Source organism: Phyllostomus hastatus, unplaced genomic scaffold (assembly GCF_019186645.2).
Source record: "Phyllostomus hastatus isolate PE091 unplaced genomic scaffold, TTU_PhHast_1.1 phas_contig_137, whole genome shotgun sequence".
In the NCBI taxonomy this organism is placed as follows: Eukaryota; Metazoa; Chordata; class Mammalia; order Chiroptera; family Phyllostomidae; genus Phyllostomus; species Phyllostomus hastatus.
The window spans coordinates 3,933,903-3,952,166 of NW_025333583.1; the positions used below are offsets into that span (position 1 = coordinate 3,933,903).

Sequence of the window (18,264 nt, forward strand, 5' to 3'; positions counted from 1 at the left end):
AAAGGCTTAGCCTCTGGACAATAGCCCCTTATAAAACGCTACCACCGAAAGAGAGAGCTTGGCTGCCTGCCAGGGGAGCCTGAGCCCCATTGCATGCTGTTGAGCTGTGCTAATTGTCGACCAGAGGGTTTACAAAAGAGAACAGGAAGTCTGTTGTGGCCAAGGCAATTTGTAGTGGTCTAAAAGCATCCAGTTCTCAGAAACAAAATTCTCTGTAACCTTAACAAATATGACTCTGTAGAGTTTTCTTTTTTTGATCAGTTTATTTTCGTGTCTAAGGAGACACATGAAAGAAGTCAAAAATGAGCAGAAGAACCACAGTCTTACACTCTCAAAACTCTTTGGAGGCTTTCTGCTTTCTCAGGCAAATTCTCCAGTATTACCACAAAACAGAACTGAGATCCATTGCATGTTATGGGCATTTGTGTGGCGTGCATCCCTTTTCTCGTCTCTTCTGTGTTCTGTGCCAGGTATTAGATGTGCAGTAATTTCATGCACATTGTAAAATACCATTTTAGGTTTATGTCATGGTTACGTGGGGGTGATTCGATCTCCGTGATCATTTCATAACTAGAGGTCATGGGGAGTCACTCAGAGCCATCGTACACAGGATCGGTTTTTATGGCCCTGACCCCACTGAATTCCCACTCTCATACTCTGCGTGTGAGTGTTAGTTTAGGTATTGAAACTCTATCTGTACTATGTGACCTCATGAATCAAGTAGCCCTGTGATTATTATTACTGAAAACCTGGATTCGCATTCCAGCTACTTACCACGAAGGGAGAAAAGCTTCTTGCACTAGTTCAGTATGCGTTCTGTCGTATTACACCACAGAGCAGCGATCTTAGTGAGGCAGTGGGTTATGATGGAACCGAACAGGGAGCGTTCGGTGGGGCCGTGTTGCTCAGACTGAGAGCATCTAGAACAGCTATTTTTTTCCAAAAGGCAAAAGAGCGATAGAAGTCTATAGTCCATAATGAAAAAAGGAAATAATTTACTTTTTATATAAAAATTTTATTATAAAATACTGATTGAAGTATAGAAAAATGTTTGAATTAGAGAAAAAAAGAATCCCTAATCTTGCGGATGGATCACACTGTGTCATGTTCCCTAGAAACCAAGCAAGTGACACTGTGTATCTGCGAATTATCTGTCCAAACAAGAAATAAATTATCCCCAAATAATCGGAATCCAGCAGTAATCCCCAAAGCTCAATTCAGGCATGGGTTTTAATCTTCTCCTTCAAAGTTTGAGTTCATTCACTGTTTATCTAACAGAGTGAGTAACATAAAAGAAAACAGTTGAAAGAGGAAATTCAAAAGGGATGAAAAAATGTAAATTCTAGATAATAATAAATCTTAAATTCACCCTAGCAAACTTCCCTTGGGAGGCGATGGCTCCCTGTGAGTGTGTCCCCGCGCTTGGTTGGAATCGATGGCCACGCCTGTCAGCGCTCCCGCAGCCTGGTCACACAGCTGCAGCCGAGTCCCAGGGGAACGGCGCTGATGAAGGAGCTCAGTCCGTGGCTGTGGTTCGGGATGAGCCCTGATTTCTACCGTACGATGAACCTTCAACCCAGCGTTCTCATGATTTCTTAGTCTCTGATCCTGTTAGATTCACAAGGCATTCTTCCTCTTTCACAGGGTCCACGCCACATGTTCCCCAAGCACGCGCACACACACACACACACACACACTCACACGATACACTAACACAGCACACTCGCTCTCACATGCACGTTTATGTGCTCACACACCACACACACTCACATCACACACATTTACAGACACACTCAGGTACTGCACATTCCCATCGTACTCACACAGCACACACACACTTGCACACCCTTCTCACCAGATACACATACACCTAAACACACAGGCACACTCATACACTACCCCCAGTCACATGTGTTCACACAGACACACACCACATGCACACACATACATACTCACGCAAAACACCCATATGTGTGCTCACATACTCAGCACCTTTAACAAGTAAGTATTTAAGGCTTTAAGCCCCGAACCAGGCACTGGGGTTATAGCAGTAAATGGAAGAGACCAAATGTCTTGCCCTCATGGAGCCCACGTCAGGAGTGAGAAAAGAGGGAACCTGAAGAAAACAGGAGTCTGGGCCTGGAGGAAAAGGAAGGATGCTGCTCTGGGAGGCAGAGCTTATGGCAGCTCTGAACTCAGAAGACTGGATTCCCCAGATCCCTCTCCTCCCCATCTTTCCCCCAAATAAGAAGGACTTTGACACTTTCTTCAGTTCCAACAATCGGCACAGAAAAAATACCCCTTGTCTAGAACAGTTCCAATGACCTTTAGCTTGTGCTTTAGAAACCCTGATGAATCATGTGTGGGTTTGGGGACGTATGAAAGAAAAGATCCCAACTGTTGGATACCATGAATGTGGACAGACTCAGGATCCCAGCACCCCCACAATCACAAGGAGCACAGACTGAAGGGAGCTGGTGGCTGGGGAAGGAAAGTCACTGTTGTACCGCATCCATGGCCCCCGGCTTGATAGAGCTGAGGGTATATAAAGAGGAAACAACCTGTGAATTCTATTGTAGCTATTTTGTTTTCAGAGGTGCTTTATACTTTCAGTGTATGTGTATTCATTTGATAGAAGGATGTTTGTTTAGCATTGAAAATGTTTTGTTCATTTCAACAACAACAACCAAAAATGACACTAAGAACATGACTTGTTTTCTTCAAGGTAGAGATTCACTGGACACCCCTCCTCCCCTCCCGTCCCCAATTGTGACTACAGGCAGACACACACAAAGCCATCTCCAAAAGGGGCTAAATGCACCCTGTAGATGTTCAAAGATTATTTAGAGTGGGATTATAATAATGCTGATTTTTGTAAATTGTCTTCTTTATCTCAAATTTATTTTAGCATTAACAACAAAACATACCAGTGGAATTAAACCAGTCTCAATATACAGATGTCCAAATTTTCACTTTTTTGTAGGGAAGGAAGCAGTTTAAAATTATGAGCTTCACTGATAAAACAGTAATTGTAGTAATGCTGGTGAGTGGTAATCCAAGGAAGCTTTGGGTCTTCCCTCCTAGAGGATAAATGCTAGTAATTATAATAATCCAAAGAAGGTTTAGGTCTTCTCTCCTGGAGAATACATTGGTAAGAACCATGGAAGTTTCTCTGTCTTCTCTTAGCTTTAAATGCTAAGATGGAAATTGCTTCCCTGTTGTGTTTTTGATGCAATGGTCTGCACAATCCTTTTGAGTTAGAGAGCTTAACTTCTTCTCCTTGCTCCCCTCAGACTGCCACAGTTGCTTGGGATATCCGAACGTTGTACTCAACAGTACCTGAAGACGCAGAGCACAAAGCAGAAAGTTTACTGGTGAAGGAGGTAAATGTGATGCTCCCCCTCATTTATTTTGTGGAGCTTTGCTTTCCTCCCAGTTCTTATTGTAACTTAATCATTATTGTCTTCCTCACCTTTTCAGTAGAGAATTTTAAATGCAATGATTCATTGGTGTTTTCTAACCTTGGTCGCCTGGAAATGTTTTTGATTTTCCTATTAATCATTTTTCATTGTCTGCCGACTGTTCAAATTTTGGAATTTTGCTTGTTTTTATTTAACTTAAAACCCCCACACTGAGGAATATTTGAGTATTCATAATAGGCAGATTTCATTTCATTTTACTTATTTGGATTGAGTCATAGGCAAGGCCTTACTATGTGAGGATTTTGGATAATAGCATTTCTATTTTAAGAGATGCATTTCCTTTTTTTATTGTTGTGCAATTACAGTCATCCCCATTTCTCCCCATTACTCTCCCCCTGCCCCCCTCCCTACATTCAATCTTCACCCCTCCCCCATTGTGTTTGTCCATGGGTCATTTATATACATGTTCCTTAAGAGGTACATTCCTTTCAGGCAGTAACTGCGGTGCTAGTTAATGGTAAAACCCTGTGGGCAGCTTTAAGAGACAGATAAAAATCAGCTGGCATGTCACCTACTTGCGTTTGACGGGTCCACAACCTGACTGCAGGCTGCTCTAGGGAAGGGACTGGGCTGGCATGTAACAGCGACTTAGCAGGTGTTTGTTGAATGAATAAATGAAGTGGTCCTTCCTTTACAGAGAAAGCAATGATAAAATTTAGCCCCAGACAGGTTAACCTGAAAGTAGTCTTTAACCCTGAGAAAGTAATGTGTCCTAATTAGGATTTAATTAAAGCTACACACAAGAGGGAAACCCTTTCTCAGCTCTCAAACATTTTTATATGAATGTAAGCTGCATATTTGTGCATGTATTAATACTAGTATGATTAGTCATACTAGTATTAGTAGTAATCATATTTTATGTCATACTAGTCTTTTTACATATATGTATATGTCTATAAATACCTTTATGTTGTACTACATATCTTTAAATTATACTATTCTGTCCAAGCCTTTTTTTTGCCAGAAATTTACCTGTTTATTTTTTCCAATTCCTTAATTTCAAATTTATTTCCCAAAGTTCACGTTAAATTATAGCCTGGTTTAAGGAAGTAGAAAAAGAGGAAAAAATGCAGATTTAGATCACATCATGATATCTGAGCATATTGTTTTTGTACTTACTAATAAAAATAACCAGGGTGACATCAGTACCATAATATTTTGTTTGCAGTCACCACAGAGGAAGTTTGAATATCTACTAGGGCATCACTGTTTAAAAAAGAAAAACAAAAAAGAGTTGGGAAATTATTTGCTACTCAGGAAAATCAGAATCAATGAGACTAAGTCTACAAAAGCCCTACAGGACATCCGTATGTGTTAAATGAGGTAGGGTTTGCAGTGGATGTGACATTGAACTCCTACGGGATATTTAACCTGGTCTTCTTGCATGGTCTTCACCAAAATGTTGCACGTTATTTATAAAGATCTTTGTTGTCAAATTCACTTCAGTGTGCTTTATAGTTTTGCTGCAAATGTGATGGAATGTTAAAAATCCATTTCCTTTTCTTAGTATTCATTACTACTATTTTTTAAAAGCTATTAGTTTTCGAGTATGCATAACTAGCTTACTAAACTCTCTTATCCTAATAGTTCTTATTTGATTTTCAGGTGTGTGGTCACATCAGGATATTTTTCTCTTATTGTATTGTCTACCATCTCTAAAACAGTGTTGAATAACAATGCTAATATCAGGCATCTTGTCTTATTTTTAAGTTCGTGTTTTATGACACTTTCTGGCATAAAAGAAATGTCTAAGAAGGGTCTTACTTGGTCTCTACAGTGCTTACGATGACTGGCTACTTATGTTTTGTAATGCATATTCAGTGTATTGATAGAAGAGCTTTCCTGCTTGGATTCATAAAGTGCTACAGTAGATTTAATAAGTTGTTGTCCTGGGGATCCATACTTGTGTTTCTGGTATAAACTTTTGTGCTCAAGTTGTATTTCTACCTTCATACCCTACTGCATTAGAATTGCTAATATTGTTCTTCAAATTTTTGCATTCATATTTATGAGTGAAATTTGGCTGTAGTTTTCTCTCCCACCTCCTTTGGTATTAGGGAAATGCTAACTTTAAAAAATAAATTGAGACAATTTCCAATTTTTTTTATATTGTGGAATAAACAAGTAACCAGTGAAATGAAGCAGAATATGTAGAAAAAGATCCAAGTACGTATGGTTTCTTAATAAATGGTAAATATGGCACGTGACATCCTTTGGGAAAGGGGAAACAATTCCACAAATATTTGGTTGTCCATTTGGGGTGAATATAAAGTTAGGGCTCTCTATCTCACATTACATCCAAAAATTAACTCCAGATAAATATTAAAGATCTGAACAATGAATCCCAGATATGTCTGAAAAAAAGAAAATTGTAAAAATTGTGAAAATGGATAGACTTCAGGAAATAAAAAAATTTTAATTTGTATATGATAAATGGTACCATAAAGCCAAAAGGAAATACTTAACCACAGAAATTATTTGCAACTCATATATCTTTTGTCCCACACACAGACAGCCATGCTCCTCATATTCAAAATCCTACAAATTAATAAGGAAAAGATTAATGACCCAAGAAAATATGAACAAACATATGAACAAGCAGTTCATATGAGATGTAATTCAAATGTTTCTCTTAGGTAGTACACATGAATATACAACATGAATATTATAAAAACAAACACTAGGGCATAAAATATCATTATAAGCATAAGTATTGCTGTGCTGGGCAGTTTGTAATATCAATTGATAAGGGTTCGGGTGAATCAATGTTGACACATTTATATTTTATAACATTGTGCTATATAGTTAATAAAACTTATATATATTTAAATATATTAACTTGGATGCCCATGATATGTTGTTAAGAGAAAAAAGTAAGTTACAGAATATATGGTATGATATTAATGAAGATATAAAACCTACATGTCTATAAGTAAATTATAAAACCTATATGTCTATAAGTAAATATGTTTATATATGCCTAGAAAAAGTATTTTTATTTTTTTATTTTGCATTTTACTTTATTTTTTTACTTTTATTCATTTTTTATTTTATTTTTGTTGTTCAAGTACAGTTGTCTCCATCTTCCTCCCCTCCCCCCACCCACCCCAGTATTTTTAAAATGCATATTAAACTCATAGTATTGGTTGCCTCACAAGTTTGAGATCATAGGGGATAGGGAGAGATTGATTTTCAATATATATTCTCCATCATTGTGGTGTTACAAATGAATTTTTATAATTAAACAATATTTCAGAAAAAAAATGGTTAGAATGTATCTTAAAATACTGCCAGAATTAGAAGCGATCAAGTCTATTTCCTAAACTTATTCTCTAACAGTGAAAATCTACCTTTATTTTTCAAGGCATTAGGTAGTCACCTTAGAGACTAGAGACTGCATTAGATTCCTTTATTATTGTTATTTTAGTTAGATGATAAAAATATCATATAAAGCGATCAAAATCCCATATGTGTTTGCTTTCTCTACCTCTGGACTTGTCATGTGTCCCAGAGACCATTAAGTTCATCTGACATAATCCCTTCTTAATCATTTGTGGCACAACTACCATGGATTTATACAGGATTGCAGGATTTTAGGGACTCTTCAGTTCGTGGCCCTTTCACCTCTTCCTAGGCATTTGCATGTTTCCAGGCCCCCAGCAGCCTCCTTCGGGCCGTGGAACACTGTTCTCACAGACCAGGGGTTCTCAGCTTTCTCCTGTGGGTCTGCAGCAGCTGAGCTCTGAGGCCCTGGCTGTGGTTGCCGGCTTGCTTCAGCTCTTGCCTCCTAATATCTGCTCGTTCTATTGCCTGGTTTGCCTTTGAGGCAGGGCCAGTCAGATCAGATCCTGACTCCCTCCCAGGGCTGGTTCAGAAGCCCCGTCCTTAATCTCCGGATCCGATCAAGGTCCCAGAGATGAAGAGATGAGATTGCCTGAAAAGCAGACTAATACGACACTGGAGACTTCTAAGGGTATTCTAGGGTTCTCAGAGAACTTTGGCTTTGTATGTGCTTCCATGAGTTGCTGTGCCACAGCTTCAAATGAGCAGATTGATCTCTTTTTTTAATTATATTTTATTGATCATGCTATTACGGTTGTCCTGATTTTTCGCCCTTTGCCCCCCTCCACCCAGCACCCCCTACTCCCTTAGGCAATCCCCCCACCGTTGTTCTCTTTCTAGTTCTCTGAGAATGTCAGCTTCAGCTGAGAACCGGTTGACCACATTTGCCTCTATCCGGCTCTGTGTGTATCCTGGGGCGAAATTTCTCGCCCTCACCCTTGCTCCTAGTTTAATTCCCTTTCAGCTGCTTGCATCCTGGAATTATTTCTCCTCTTCTCACTTGCACCTTCTGCTTCTCATTTGCCCTAAACACTGCTCCATGGAAAAGTCAAGTACAATTTCTTTTAGTTTAGGTCTCAAGTATCTGCCAAACTTCCATGTTGCACATCTCAGGATGGAACTTTCAGCTCAGCTACAGGTGAATCTTTTTATCATGTTTTTCCCAACTTCATGGGTCTAAAGTAGAAACAAGAGAAAGAAGAGGAAGAAGGCTGGGAAGAAGTCCTCCCCTGCTAACACCTCTGTATCACTAGCAGTGAGGACCTTGTGAAAACTCCCACGGTTTAGCTTGGCTCTAAGGATGGAGACAGAGTGAAACCTGTGCGCTCTGGGCTAAGGAGATGAGATGCCCCAGTTACAAATATCACGAGATAAAAATGCAACATGAGTGGTCAAGCCTGGAGACTGTAGATAAAATGAACGGGGCCAGCAGAGAGCTGGTTTAAGACTGAGAAAGGAACCCAGAGAATTTTGTTGGCAAAAACGCTTGACTCAATAGCTAATAGCAGCTAATCGTTACTGACTACTTACTTTTTGCCAGACATGCTCCAAAGCCCTTTTCCTGCAGTAATTACAAACGTATATTTTACCCTTATCATCATCACCACCTTTTAAGGAAGAGGAAACTGTCATGGAAAGATTAAAAAGTGTGTTGACCCTCATGCAGCTGGGAATAGGCAGGTCCAGCAACCTGACCCACGACGGCCATCTCCAGATGCTGTTTTGCTGCATCTCACTCTTCTCGGCCTTTGCTTCAGCAACCCCATTGTAGTTGCGTCCGGGTGGCTCTGGTGTGTATGGTTAGTGGTCCACACTTTGAGAAACATTGGCCGGATATTTGAAACCAGATGAAGCCTACACTAAAATGAATCCATTGATGTCTGAAGGGTTTTGCAGAAACACGTGTTTCTCTTACAGCAGCTGCTGCACTGCACTCAGCAACCTTTCTGGTCCACTCTGTGCTAAATTGCCCCGCGGCCGGCTCCACAGCATGGCGAGGGGAATGCCATGGTTGCCGGGCGGCAAACTGGCATACTCGAGCTTTCACACACACGTCCTGCTCAATGCTGATTTTGAACTGTCTCTCGCTCCACCCTCCACGGACATCTCTCAGCCTCTCGGGAAAGGCAGTGGGCAGTGCTTCCTTTTTTCATGTTGAATGACTTCATACTTTAAATGGGAGTTTCCATAAAATGAATGGTCACTCTCCCTCTTCATCTGTTATTAATTCTCTTCCCGGTATTTTAAATATAGTGTTAAATGTTCTCCACACAAGAGCATAAGTTTATTTCACATCCACGACAACACTTCACAGGTATGTTAGATGAACGCTGATCCATAGTTGACCAAGGTTGTACCTAATGTATTTTTTGAGCATTTTGTGACATTGAGATATTGCTACCTCATTTTCTAGCCTACAAAGCTGGTTCTGAATCATTAGCAAACTTGCCCAAGTTCACGCAGAGCCAAAATTAAAGCCCTGACTCTCTGACCCAATGCTTGCTCTGTGCCCTTACCCACTTTGCAACCTCTGATTCTTTGAGGAATGTATTTAAACTATGCACTTTATATTCTGACTTGATGAGGATATTTCCACTGCTCACTTTGACAAACCTGGAAGCTTTCTGGCTCAGTTTCTCCATCCTTAAACAGGGAGATTGATATAATAATCCCAATATTGTGTTTCTAAAAATAAATATAGCAATGACATGAAAACATTAGGAAAGTAGCAAATGGGGAACAACGTCTTTATCTGATCCTCATAAGTGACTTAAAATCCACATCTAGCCCTGGCTGCTGTGGCTCAGTGGCTAGAGCACTGGCTTGTGAACCAAAAGGTCACTGGTTCGATTCCCTTTCTTTCCCAGTCAGGGCACATGCCTGGCTTATGGGTCAGGTTCCCAGCTGGGGCCCTGTGAGAAGTAGCCCATCAATGTTTCCTTTGCACATAGATGTTTCTCTGCTTCTCTTTCTTTCTCCCTTCTACTCTCTCTAAAAATAAATAAATCAACATCTATAACCACAAAAACAATCAGACACTTCCATGATAGAACAAGCACCACTCCCTCCCACTCAGGGCTAGGGGAGCAATTAAAGGATCTATAAATAGGATGAAGACTTCCTAAGCCAAACTTCTCATGCAAAGTTTTCCTTTTAATATGCACAAAAGGATACTATGAAGCCAGAAGCACAGAATACTAATTAAAACTAAGCTCTTGGTTTGGTCTCTCTTAATAAAGAATATGAGAGAGCAGAGAATTGAGAATGGTACCATGGCCCAGGAGAGAGCAAGGGTCTAGGGACCACTCCAGCCGAATGGCTGAGAGAAATACTGACAAAGTACTAAGGTAGCAAGTTATTCTGCCAGCAAAGCCCTCAGCCATTTCTGGAAATCCACCTGCTACAGGAGTAGAGTAATGAGGAAGGAGGAGGGAGTCATGAACCCAAGAATGCAAGTCAAGGGGTAAAAGGCTCAAGGACTTAAGAGTTATGGCAACATTAGCAAATAGAAGCTACATCTATATCTGTATTTGTATAAACACACACATGGTTACGTGCTGCCCTAATCCAGACAGTACTAGGTTACTGGGGAAGGAAAAGTCCACATGTTAAGCAGAAGTTCTAGACCAGAAATAATGGAATTCTCCAGGGGGAAAAAATAATGAAAAAAAAAAAGATAGTACCTAAAACTGAATGGGATTTACAAATTAGATTCAAAGCAGACACAATAAATGTTGACATCTCTGGGCTTCCATAGGAAGTTCACACCAAAACCCAGCAGAACAAATGGCTGAGCGCAGAGCAGACACCCATTTCACAGAAGCACGAAAGGTACCGCAGAAATCCCAGCCTGCAGGATGTCCATACACACTCCCACACTCACGCATACACATGCACACTCAAAGTCTTTACCTTTCTAACCTCCCTTGATGCCATCTTAAAAGGGAACAAGTGGCCTAAAATGTTTCCCAAATATGTTTGACCATGGAGAAATTCTGTCCCTTTGCCCCCAAGTGTCTTGAGAATATCCTTGAGAAATGCTGAGGAAAACCTCATGGAAGGAGATCACCAAGATCTAGGGGCCCCTAAACAGCTCAAGTAAAGCAGAATCAGCTATTAGGTGAACCTTGGCATGCATTTCATCAAGACAGACGGTGACGAAAAGAAAGGAGATATTAAAGACCCCCAAAGATCAAAGAAATTCTCTTCTTTTCGTGGGCGAACCTTGTTAGTTCTTATCGTTAGTATCAAAGATGTCCACCTTTGTCCCTGGAGTGAACCTTTGCAGTCCTAGGACACGGTCTCAGACGCACACCAGAGGTGAATGTTCTGTAGACTGTCCTTCATGCAGCAAATTATAATCATAAATTAAGTTAATTCCAAAGTTTGAAGTAAATAGTAAGGATCATGAAAGTCAGAGTAGCACTTTTCAGGCCTTGAAATTTCTCCTCTCGACTCCCCACCTAACTGTCAGATTAGGGACTTTTCCTTGTTCTAAAGGTAAATGCAAAGTCAGTGGATTAAACAAGTGGTTCCTTTAGACAAACACAGAAACTGCTACTCCCAGCTTAACTGGGTGGAGTTAATTAACTTATCTTTACAAAGGATGAAATTCTTTACACAAAAAGTCCCTCTCCCACTGACTTAAACTACTACTGTGAATCCTATATAAAGTGTGTGCAGTAGGGGGCCTTGTCCACTGCATGAGAGATTGGACTGGGGTCATTACCCAACCACATGTATCACTTAGTGAGCTGGTGAAACCACATGGATATAGCACTGCCTTTGCCTGGAAGGGAGCTCACCATCAGGAAGAAAGTAACACACCTGCGATTGTATTTTTGTCAATACAATCTGAAAAGTACTCCTGGAACAATGACTGTAAAATAAAGAAGTGAAGTCAGGTTCACGTAGTAGAAATAATAACTAAAGGCAGACCGCAGAATGCATCGGTAGGCTTGGGGTGGCGGGAGGGCGGCGTGAATAAAACTGAAAAGAAGTTGGACAGAGTTGAGTTCAAGACCTCTACTGACATACGGCATGTGCTTGTGGCGACAGTAAGGAACTACTAACAAGACAGAATTGACAGGAGTTGGTGACTGGGAAGAAAGGAAAGGAGAGGAAGACGTTGGTGATGATCCCCACATTTCTGGCTTGGGCTATCCGATAGACAGCTGTGCCTGTAATTTAAGTATGGCGCTCCAAGGAAAATGAAGGTTGCTTGAGCAGGGGTGGATGAAGCAAATAGGTTAATATCACTGGCCAACATCAGAGAGATGTCCACGGGGACATAAATAGAGGAGGAAGGGGTGGGCCTTTGCTCTGGATTTGAAAGCTGAAGCTTGAGCTTAGAAGAGCTTGCCCGGGAATGCCATGAGGGCTGGGCTGAAGTTGAGAGGCAGGTCCCTGAGCTACACTCCCTCGTAAGGAGCTGAAAAAGAGGGCCCTGGATACAAAGTGGAGATGGAGCGGACAAGGAGGGAGGTAGGAAACAAGGAGAAACCTCCTTCTCAGAATCCAAGAAGAGTCAACAGCAAGAATGAGTCCATGGTATAAAATGCCAAAAAGGAGTCAAGATAAGGGCTCACACTGGTTCGTCATTCAGCCATTGGTGTTCCTTGAACAGAGCACCTTCAGAAGCTGTGAACTCAGCCCGGTTACAGCAGGTTAAACCCTGAAGAGATGTGGGATGTGATTTTATCAAGCAAGGCATTAGCGTGTTGTTGTCCCTTTACCTCCAAGGCACTTTGGGAGTAAACCCCCAGGGAATGTTGGAGCTCTTCAGACAGAATAACCTATGCATTCCAGAGTTAAAAATAGTTCAGTAGGCTGTTAAATTCTATGTAAAAACATTGCTGAATCTATTAAGAAGCCAAATTTTATAAACATGAAAAACAATGCAGTCCGATGAGTATCATATTGAAAATGAAATTGTCCTCTTCTTCCTCTTCCACCATGTGGACCCAGGCAAATGGCATTCAGCTAATTTAAGGGAAAATGATATGTAGTCAAGGTAGAATCTGCATTACGCTGAGAAATAAAACAGATATTAAACAATTTAAGTCCCAGACATAGCAAAGGAAATTATGGGGACAGAGGGATTGGCCATGATTTTACATGTATTTCATGCTGCCCATTTTTAAAATTTTAATCATTGTTCAAGTACAGTTTTCTCCCTTTTACTCCCATTCCAGCCCACCCACCCCACCCTCCCCACTTCCCTCCCATTACCACCCCCCTAGTTTTTGTCCATGTGTCCTTTAAATTTGTTCCTGTAAACCCTTCCCATTCTCCCCTGAAATTCCCTCTTCTCTCCCCTCTGGTCACTGTCAGCCTGTCCTCTTATTTAAGTGTCTTTGGTTATATTTTGCTTGTTTCTTTGTTTTGTTGTTTAGGTTCCTGTTAAAGGTTAGATCATATGGTATTTGCTGCCCATTTTTGTTGAAAGAAATATATCTAATTAGAATGAGACGTATCTTGACTCACCAAAAAAAACCCCACAGAATATCATTTCTCACTTTTACAATTAAAATAACATCATGGCCTTTATGTTTAATTTTGGATGGCATATTATGTACATTGATAAGTCATCTTTTAACCAAAATGCCTTTGTAATTTATACAACAAATTTAGATCTAATATGCAAAATAACGTGCACTCAAACTTTCCCGGAAATAAGCATGTTTCTCAATAAGCGATTCTGGATTTTTTGCATGTATAAATAAATTAGGTCAAAATGAATGCTCTTTTCTGATTCTGAATCATTGGGAAGCAAATGAGTGATTCTAATGCATTCATTAACTGAAGGCCAGAGCGCAGTGAGTGTGTGCCGTTTTTCCCACTACAGAACTAGCACCTTCCATGTGACACCAGGGCTACGTGCGCAGGTGACATCGCTGGAAGACACTGGGGAACATGCAACTAAAAATCTCTCCAAAGTTTACAAAAAAGAATTATAGTCCTATCTTCATAAAATTAGTGAGAATAAGAAGATTTTGACTTTTGAAGAATGGGGCTCTTTCTTAGGTCACTGATGAAGGCCTTACTGGAGGCTGAGGGACTTTTCAGTCCATGTGTACTTTTTAAAAGTAAACCACTTGTATTTTATGACTTCAAGAATTTAATGGAAAATGTTATCAAAATTTGTTGTTGTTCTCTATTTGGCCTAGTCATTCATATATATACACACATACACACACACACATATAGATGTAATGATTTTATTTTTGCCATAGCCAGCACAAATGAGTTACCAAGTTTTCTTTATGCTAAATGTGCAACATGAAAGATAATAAACATGCAAAGTTTGATTAAGGTAAATTCAAGTGCATTGTTTTTAGTGGCATTGGGATCGAGTAGACATGGAAAACACTGAGGAAGGCAAAACAGTTTTGTGTTTCACATGAATGACCCTGAAGAAATTTATTTTCTGGTCACCAAAATCCCCAGAGTAATAGCCTTGTTTCCAAATATACGAGATGGTTCCAGTTCTAACTTGGCTTCCTCTTCCACAATAAAAACGAGCCTGTGGTGTTTGGTGGTGAATGAATGAAAACACAGAAGCACCAGTCAGAGACTCGGGAGGGCAAGAATAATAAAGAACCCATTTTAAGTTTGCACCTGATATTTCGATTGCATTGAATTACAACCCAGGTTTTATGCCTTACACAAAAGGGATGATGAGATCATAATATTACCAAGGTTTTCAGTACCACCCACTGTTTGTGCCCTGACGAATTACTTGTGAGATGGAGCCAGGAAATTAGAGTGTGTGGTCCCAGGTCAGGCACAGGTGTGATCTATGTAAGTCTAATTTGACAGTTTGTTCAACTGCCTCAATAGAGCACGTTCCGAAAGTTACAGACCAGACATATTTATTCATTTTCAATTTAGAATCAACAAAGAAAACAAATTAGGCTACTCTATCATGCAAAGTAACAAAATAGTTTTAAAAATGATTTTTCATGTGGTCGTCATTTGAAATGACATTCCACTTTGTATTGTACTTGCATTATTTATATACCTACTAACACTATCTAATACTAAGTAATATTTTTTTAAAAAATCAAACCTAAATCCATTAAGTAACATTCTACCAAGACTTCTGAAACTGAGTTATATCTATATTTACATCATTTTGTCCAAACTCATTATTTTTACTTCTCTCCCAAGTGTGCAGTGTAAGTTTTTTAAAAATCATTTTAACTTAATTTTATACTGCAGAAATTAATTTTAAAGGAATACATAATATGATACAATGACAGAATAAAAATTCAGCACGTTTTTCCTTTTTCTCTGAAACGCACCCTGGTTTTAGGCCTCCTCTCGAGCTCTAGCTATTGGCCTGGTTATCAGCATCGCCTTTCAACGTGAAGTGCCTCAATGTGGACAATACATTATTCAGCAACCCTATCAATACACAATTTCCCTAAATTCACCCAATGTCCTACGCTAGATTTTCAACATTCATACAGGAGCCACAATTACTCCCTACACTTTGTAAAGAATAGCATGGATATGAAAATTACCACAATCATTTCACAAATACAGAATTAATCCCTGGGGTGACAAAGTGCCAGAATGAACACCTTTTGTGGTTGCATAAATCCTTCTGGCAAGAAAGTAGAGGCGTAATTAAATAAACCTGTGTAGCTAAAAAGAAAACCAATTTTGCATCTAAAAAGCCATATATGACCTGCTTATTACTCTGCAGCCAGCATCTAATAATTAGGCCTTTTCAGAGATGGACCAATTACATTACCAAACCCACATTGCTCTCTGAGGTAGGTAACATGATTTGAATCGATTCTGATGATTCTCTACAAGGAGGAAGACAAATGAAAGATTTCTTTACAGCATTCTGCTGCTCTCTACAGTTACTCAATCTTTTCTAAAATATTTAGATTTTTAGAACTTCCACAGTGCCTTGTTTAGTAACTTCTAGAGGAAAAGGAGACAGAGGATTCATTCATTTAACAAATGCACATTGAATATCCACTATAAATAAATGCCATGCTGGAGTTACATTCCCTGCTCTTTTGAAAGGTTGTGTCTACTTGAGTGAAAGCCGGAGGGTGATCTCAGTTACTTGGGTTCACAGTAGGAAGCTAGGACCCTCATGCTTTCAGTTCACAGGCAAACAGAGTGACAAGGACCAAAGGATTTCTCTACAGACTCTGAGTCAGTGGATTCATGTGGGACCCTGGTACCTGCACTTTAATTAACAACCTCAAGACATTCATGAACACTGCAGCTGAGCGAACGCTATCCTGATGGCACGTACACCTTGAACCACGTTGAGTTGGCTCAGCTTTCTTGTGCTGATGAATAGCGTAGCAGAGGTGGCTAGCGTAAAGGCTGAACAAGCGAATAAAACGTGAACTGGGCCATTACTATTTGGACAAATTAACAAGCTCAGCATACTTCACCTTTGAAGTAGACTGTGGGAGCCTCCATTTTCAAGGGATAAAAAGAGTTGGTATTTTTTTTAATGTTGTTCAGTTACAGTTGTCCCCACACCACCCCCGCCATTACTCTCCCCTGCCCTACCCACCCCCACCTCTGAAACTAGTGTGGGACTGGTAGTCAGTATAGGGAAACTGGAGCTCTTGCCTTCTGGTAAGAAGCAGAGTTGTACAGCCTGTGACTTTGAATTTGCAGCAGATCATTGCAGCTTAGATTTGGGACAAAGAGGAGTTGTAGTCATAATTAGAATGGTTCTTAATGATCTTCTTACAGCGACTGTGTGGGCTGGGACAAAGAATAGAGAATGATTTTCCATGCATAGCATTTCCAAAATGCCATAACTAAGTAAGAGAAACATTTATGTTTTTGTAAAATGCACTGGCTTTCTCAGAATCAGAGAAATCACATATTTAGAAGGATTCTTCAGGGTCATCTAGTCTAACCCTAATTCTCATCTACCCACCACCAGATACATGAAATATAGCATATAGATTCATAAAGGACTTGATTAAAACAAGACTCTTGGATAATCAGAGCTAAGATATCTTTCCAGAATTATGCTTATAAAAATCAAGAAAAAAAGTTATTATCAACCATTGTGAATGTGAATTATAGACTGAGTCACACTCTGGAAAAGCTTATTTTCTTAAAGCAAGTACTTGTTAAGTACTTACCCTATGCTAAATGCTTTATATGAATCATGTTATTTGATCTTATTAAAGTTGGTATTATTAAGACGGATTAAGACATTTAGAGACATTAAGTTACTTACTTGAGATCACACAGCTAATATCAAAATTCAAAAGCAGGTCTGTCTAATTCCAAGGCAGAAACAGAAATGCCATAAAAACATCTGGAATGATGGTCTGGATGTGATTAAAACAAAAAAGTCTGCAATCATCATACAGCTCATAAATATGCTGAATGGACTTTTAGAGTCAGACAAATCCAGTTTGTAATCTTCTATCACATGTAGGATCCTGGGCAGAGATCTGAGCCTCTCTTTGCCCCTGTGACCTATAAAATGGGAGTAATAAAATCTCACTGAGTGCTTATTAAGATTATATGTAAAACACCTGTAAGTAGAGTATCTGACAAATCCTTACCACTCCGGAACAAAAGAGGCAGTTCTTTGATATAGTACACTGATAGAAGAAAGTACACCATTCATTTCTGGTCATTGGAATCCAGGATTAGCGCCGCTCAGATTCACTCCCTTAAGCCTGTGGCATATTGTGGGTATTGTGTGTGATACACACAAGTACACATGTTTATCATGGCTACACAGAGGTACTGTCCATAGCAAGAAAAGACAATGGGTATCAATGCAGTGCATCATTGTTTCATTAAAACCTTCAGATCAGAAAGTGTAGAGCTAGATATTAGGGGGCAGAAACTTCTAATCCATTCCAGCATCCTAAATATTCAATAGCTACTATATCTGAGATCCAAATAAATAAATTGATTTGACCACAATCGTGGTGGAAATGAGCACTAATTCTAGAACAAGAAGGAGCCCTGTAGCTCCTTCTTGCTCTAGGTGCACCTTTCGTTTGCATTTTGCTTATAAAGAATATACATAGGTTTGGCAATTTTTTTAATCAGGGATTTTTAAAGTGCTTTGAGCATTGTATCCTAAAAAAATAATCCAAAATAGGTAGGACTTGGGGGAGGATGAGAGGACTATATGCATGAAGAAACACTCTAAACTATTGTTTTCGGCCATGGACAAATCTCAAGTAGCCCCAAGGACCGCTCTCTTCTCTGAGTCTTTGTTCACATGGCAAACGCAATACCCTACCCATTGTATTCAAATGGACCTCCTTTCCCCAGCTCTATCCCTCCCTCCTCCGCTTCGTTTTTCATGCCATTTGATAACACGTTGCACAGTTTACTTATTTTTTGTATGTATTAATATGAACCATCTCTTCACAAAGGCAGAAGTTTCAAGGGGGAATACATTTTAGTCTCTTGC

General features: G+C 39.8%; 1 protein-coding gene across 4 annotated transcripts in view; it reads left to right on the forward strand.

Moving 5' to 3' along the window:
* Positions 1–18,264, forward strand: part of DOCK10 (dedicator of cytokinesis 10) — a 227,440-nt gene that overhangs the window by 113,182 nt on the left and 95,994 nt on the right. For all 4 annotated transcript variants that reach the window (XM_045853121.1, XM_045853131.1, XM_045853114.1 and 1 more), the window contains exon 3: positions 3,294–3,383. In XM_045853121.1, the coding sequence (XP_045709077.1) occupies positions 3,294–3,383 (90 nt within the window). The remainder of the gene's footprint in view (positions 1–3,293; positions 3,384–18,264) is intronic.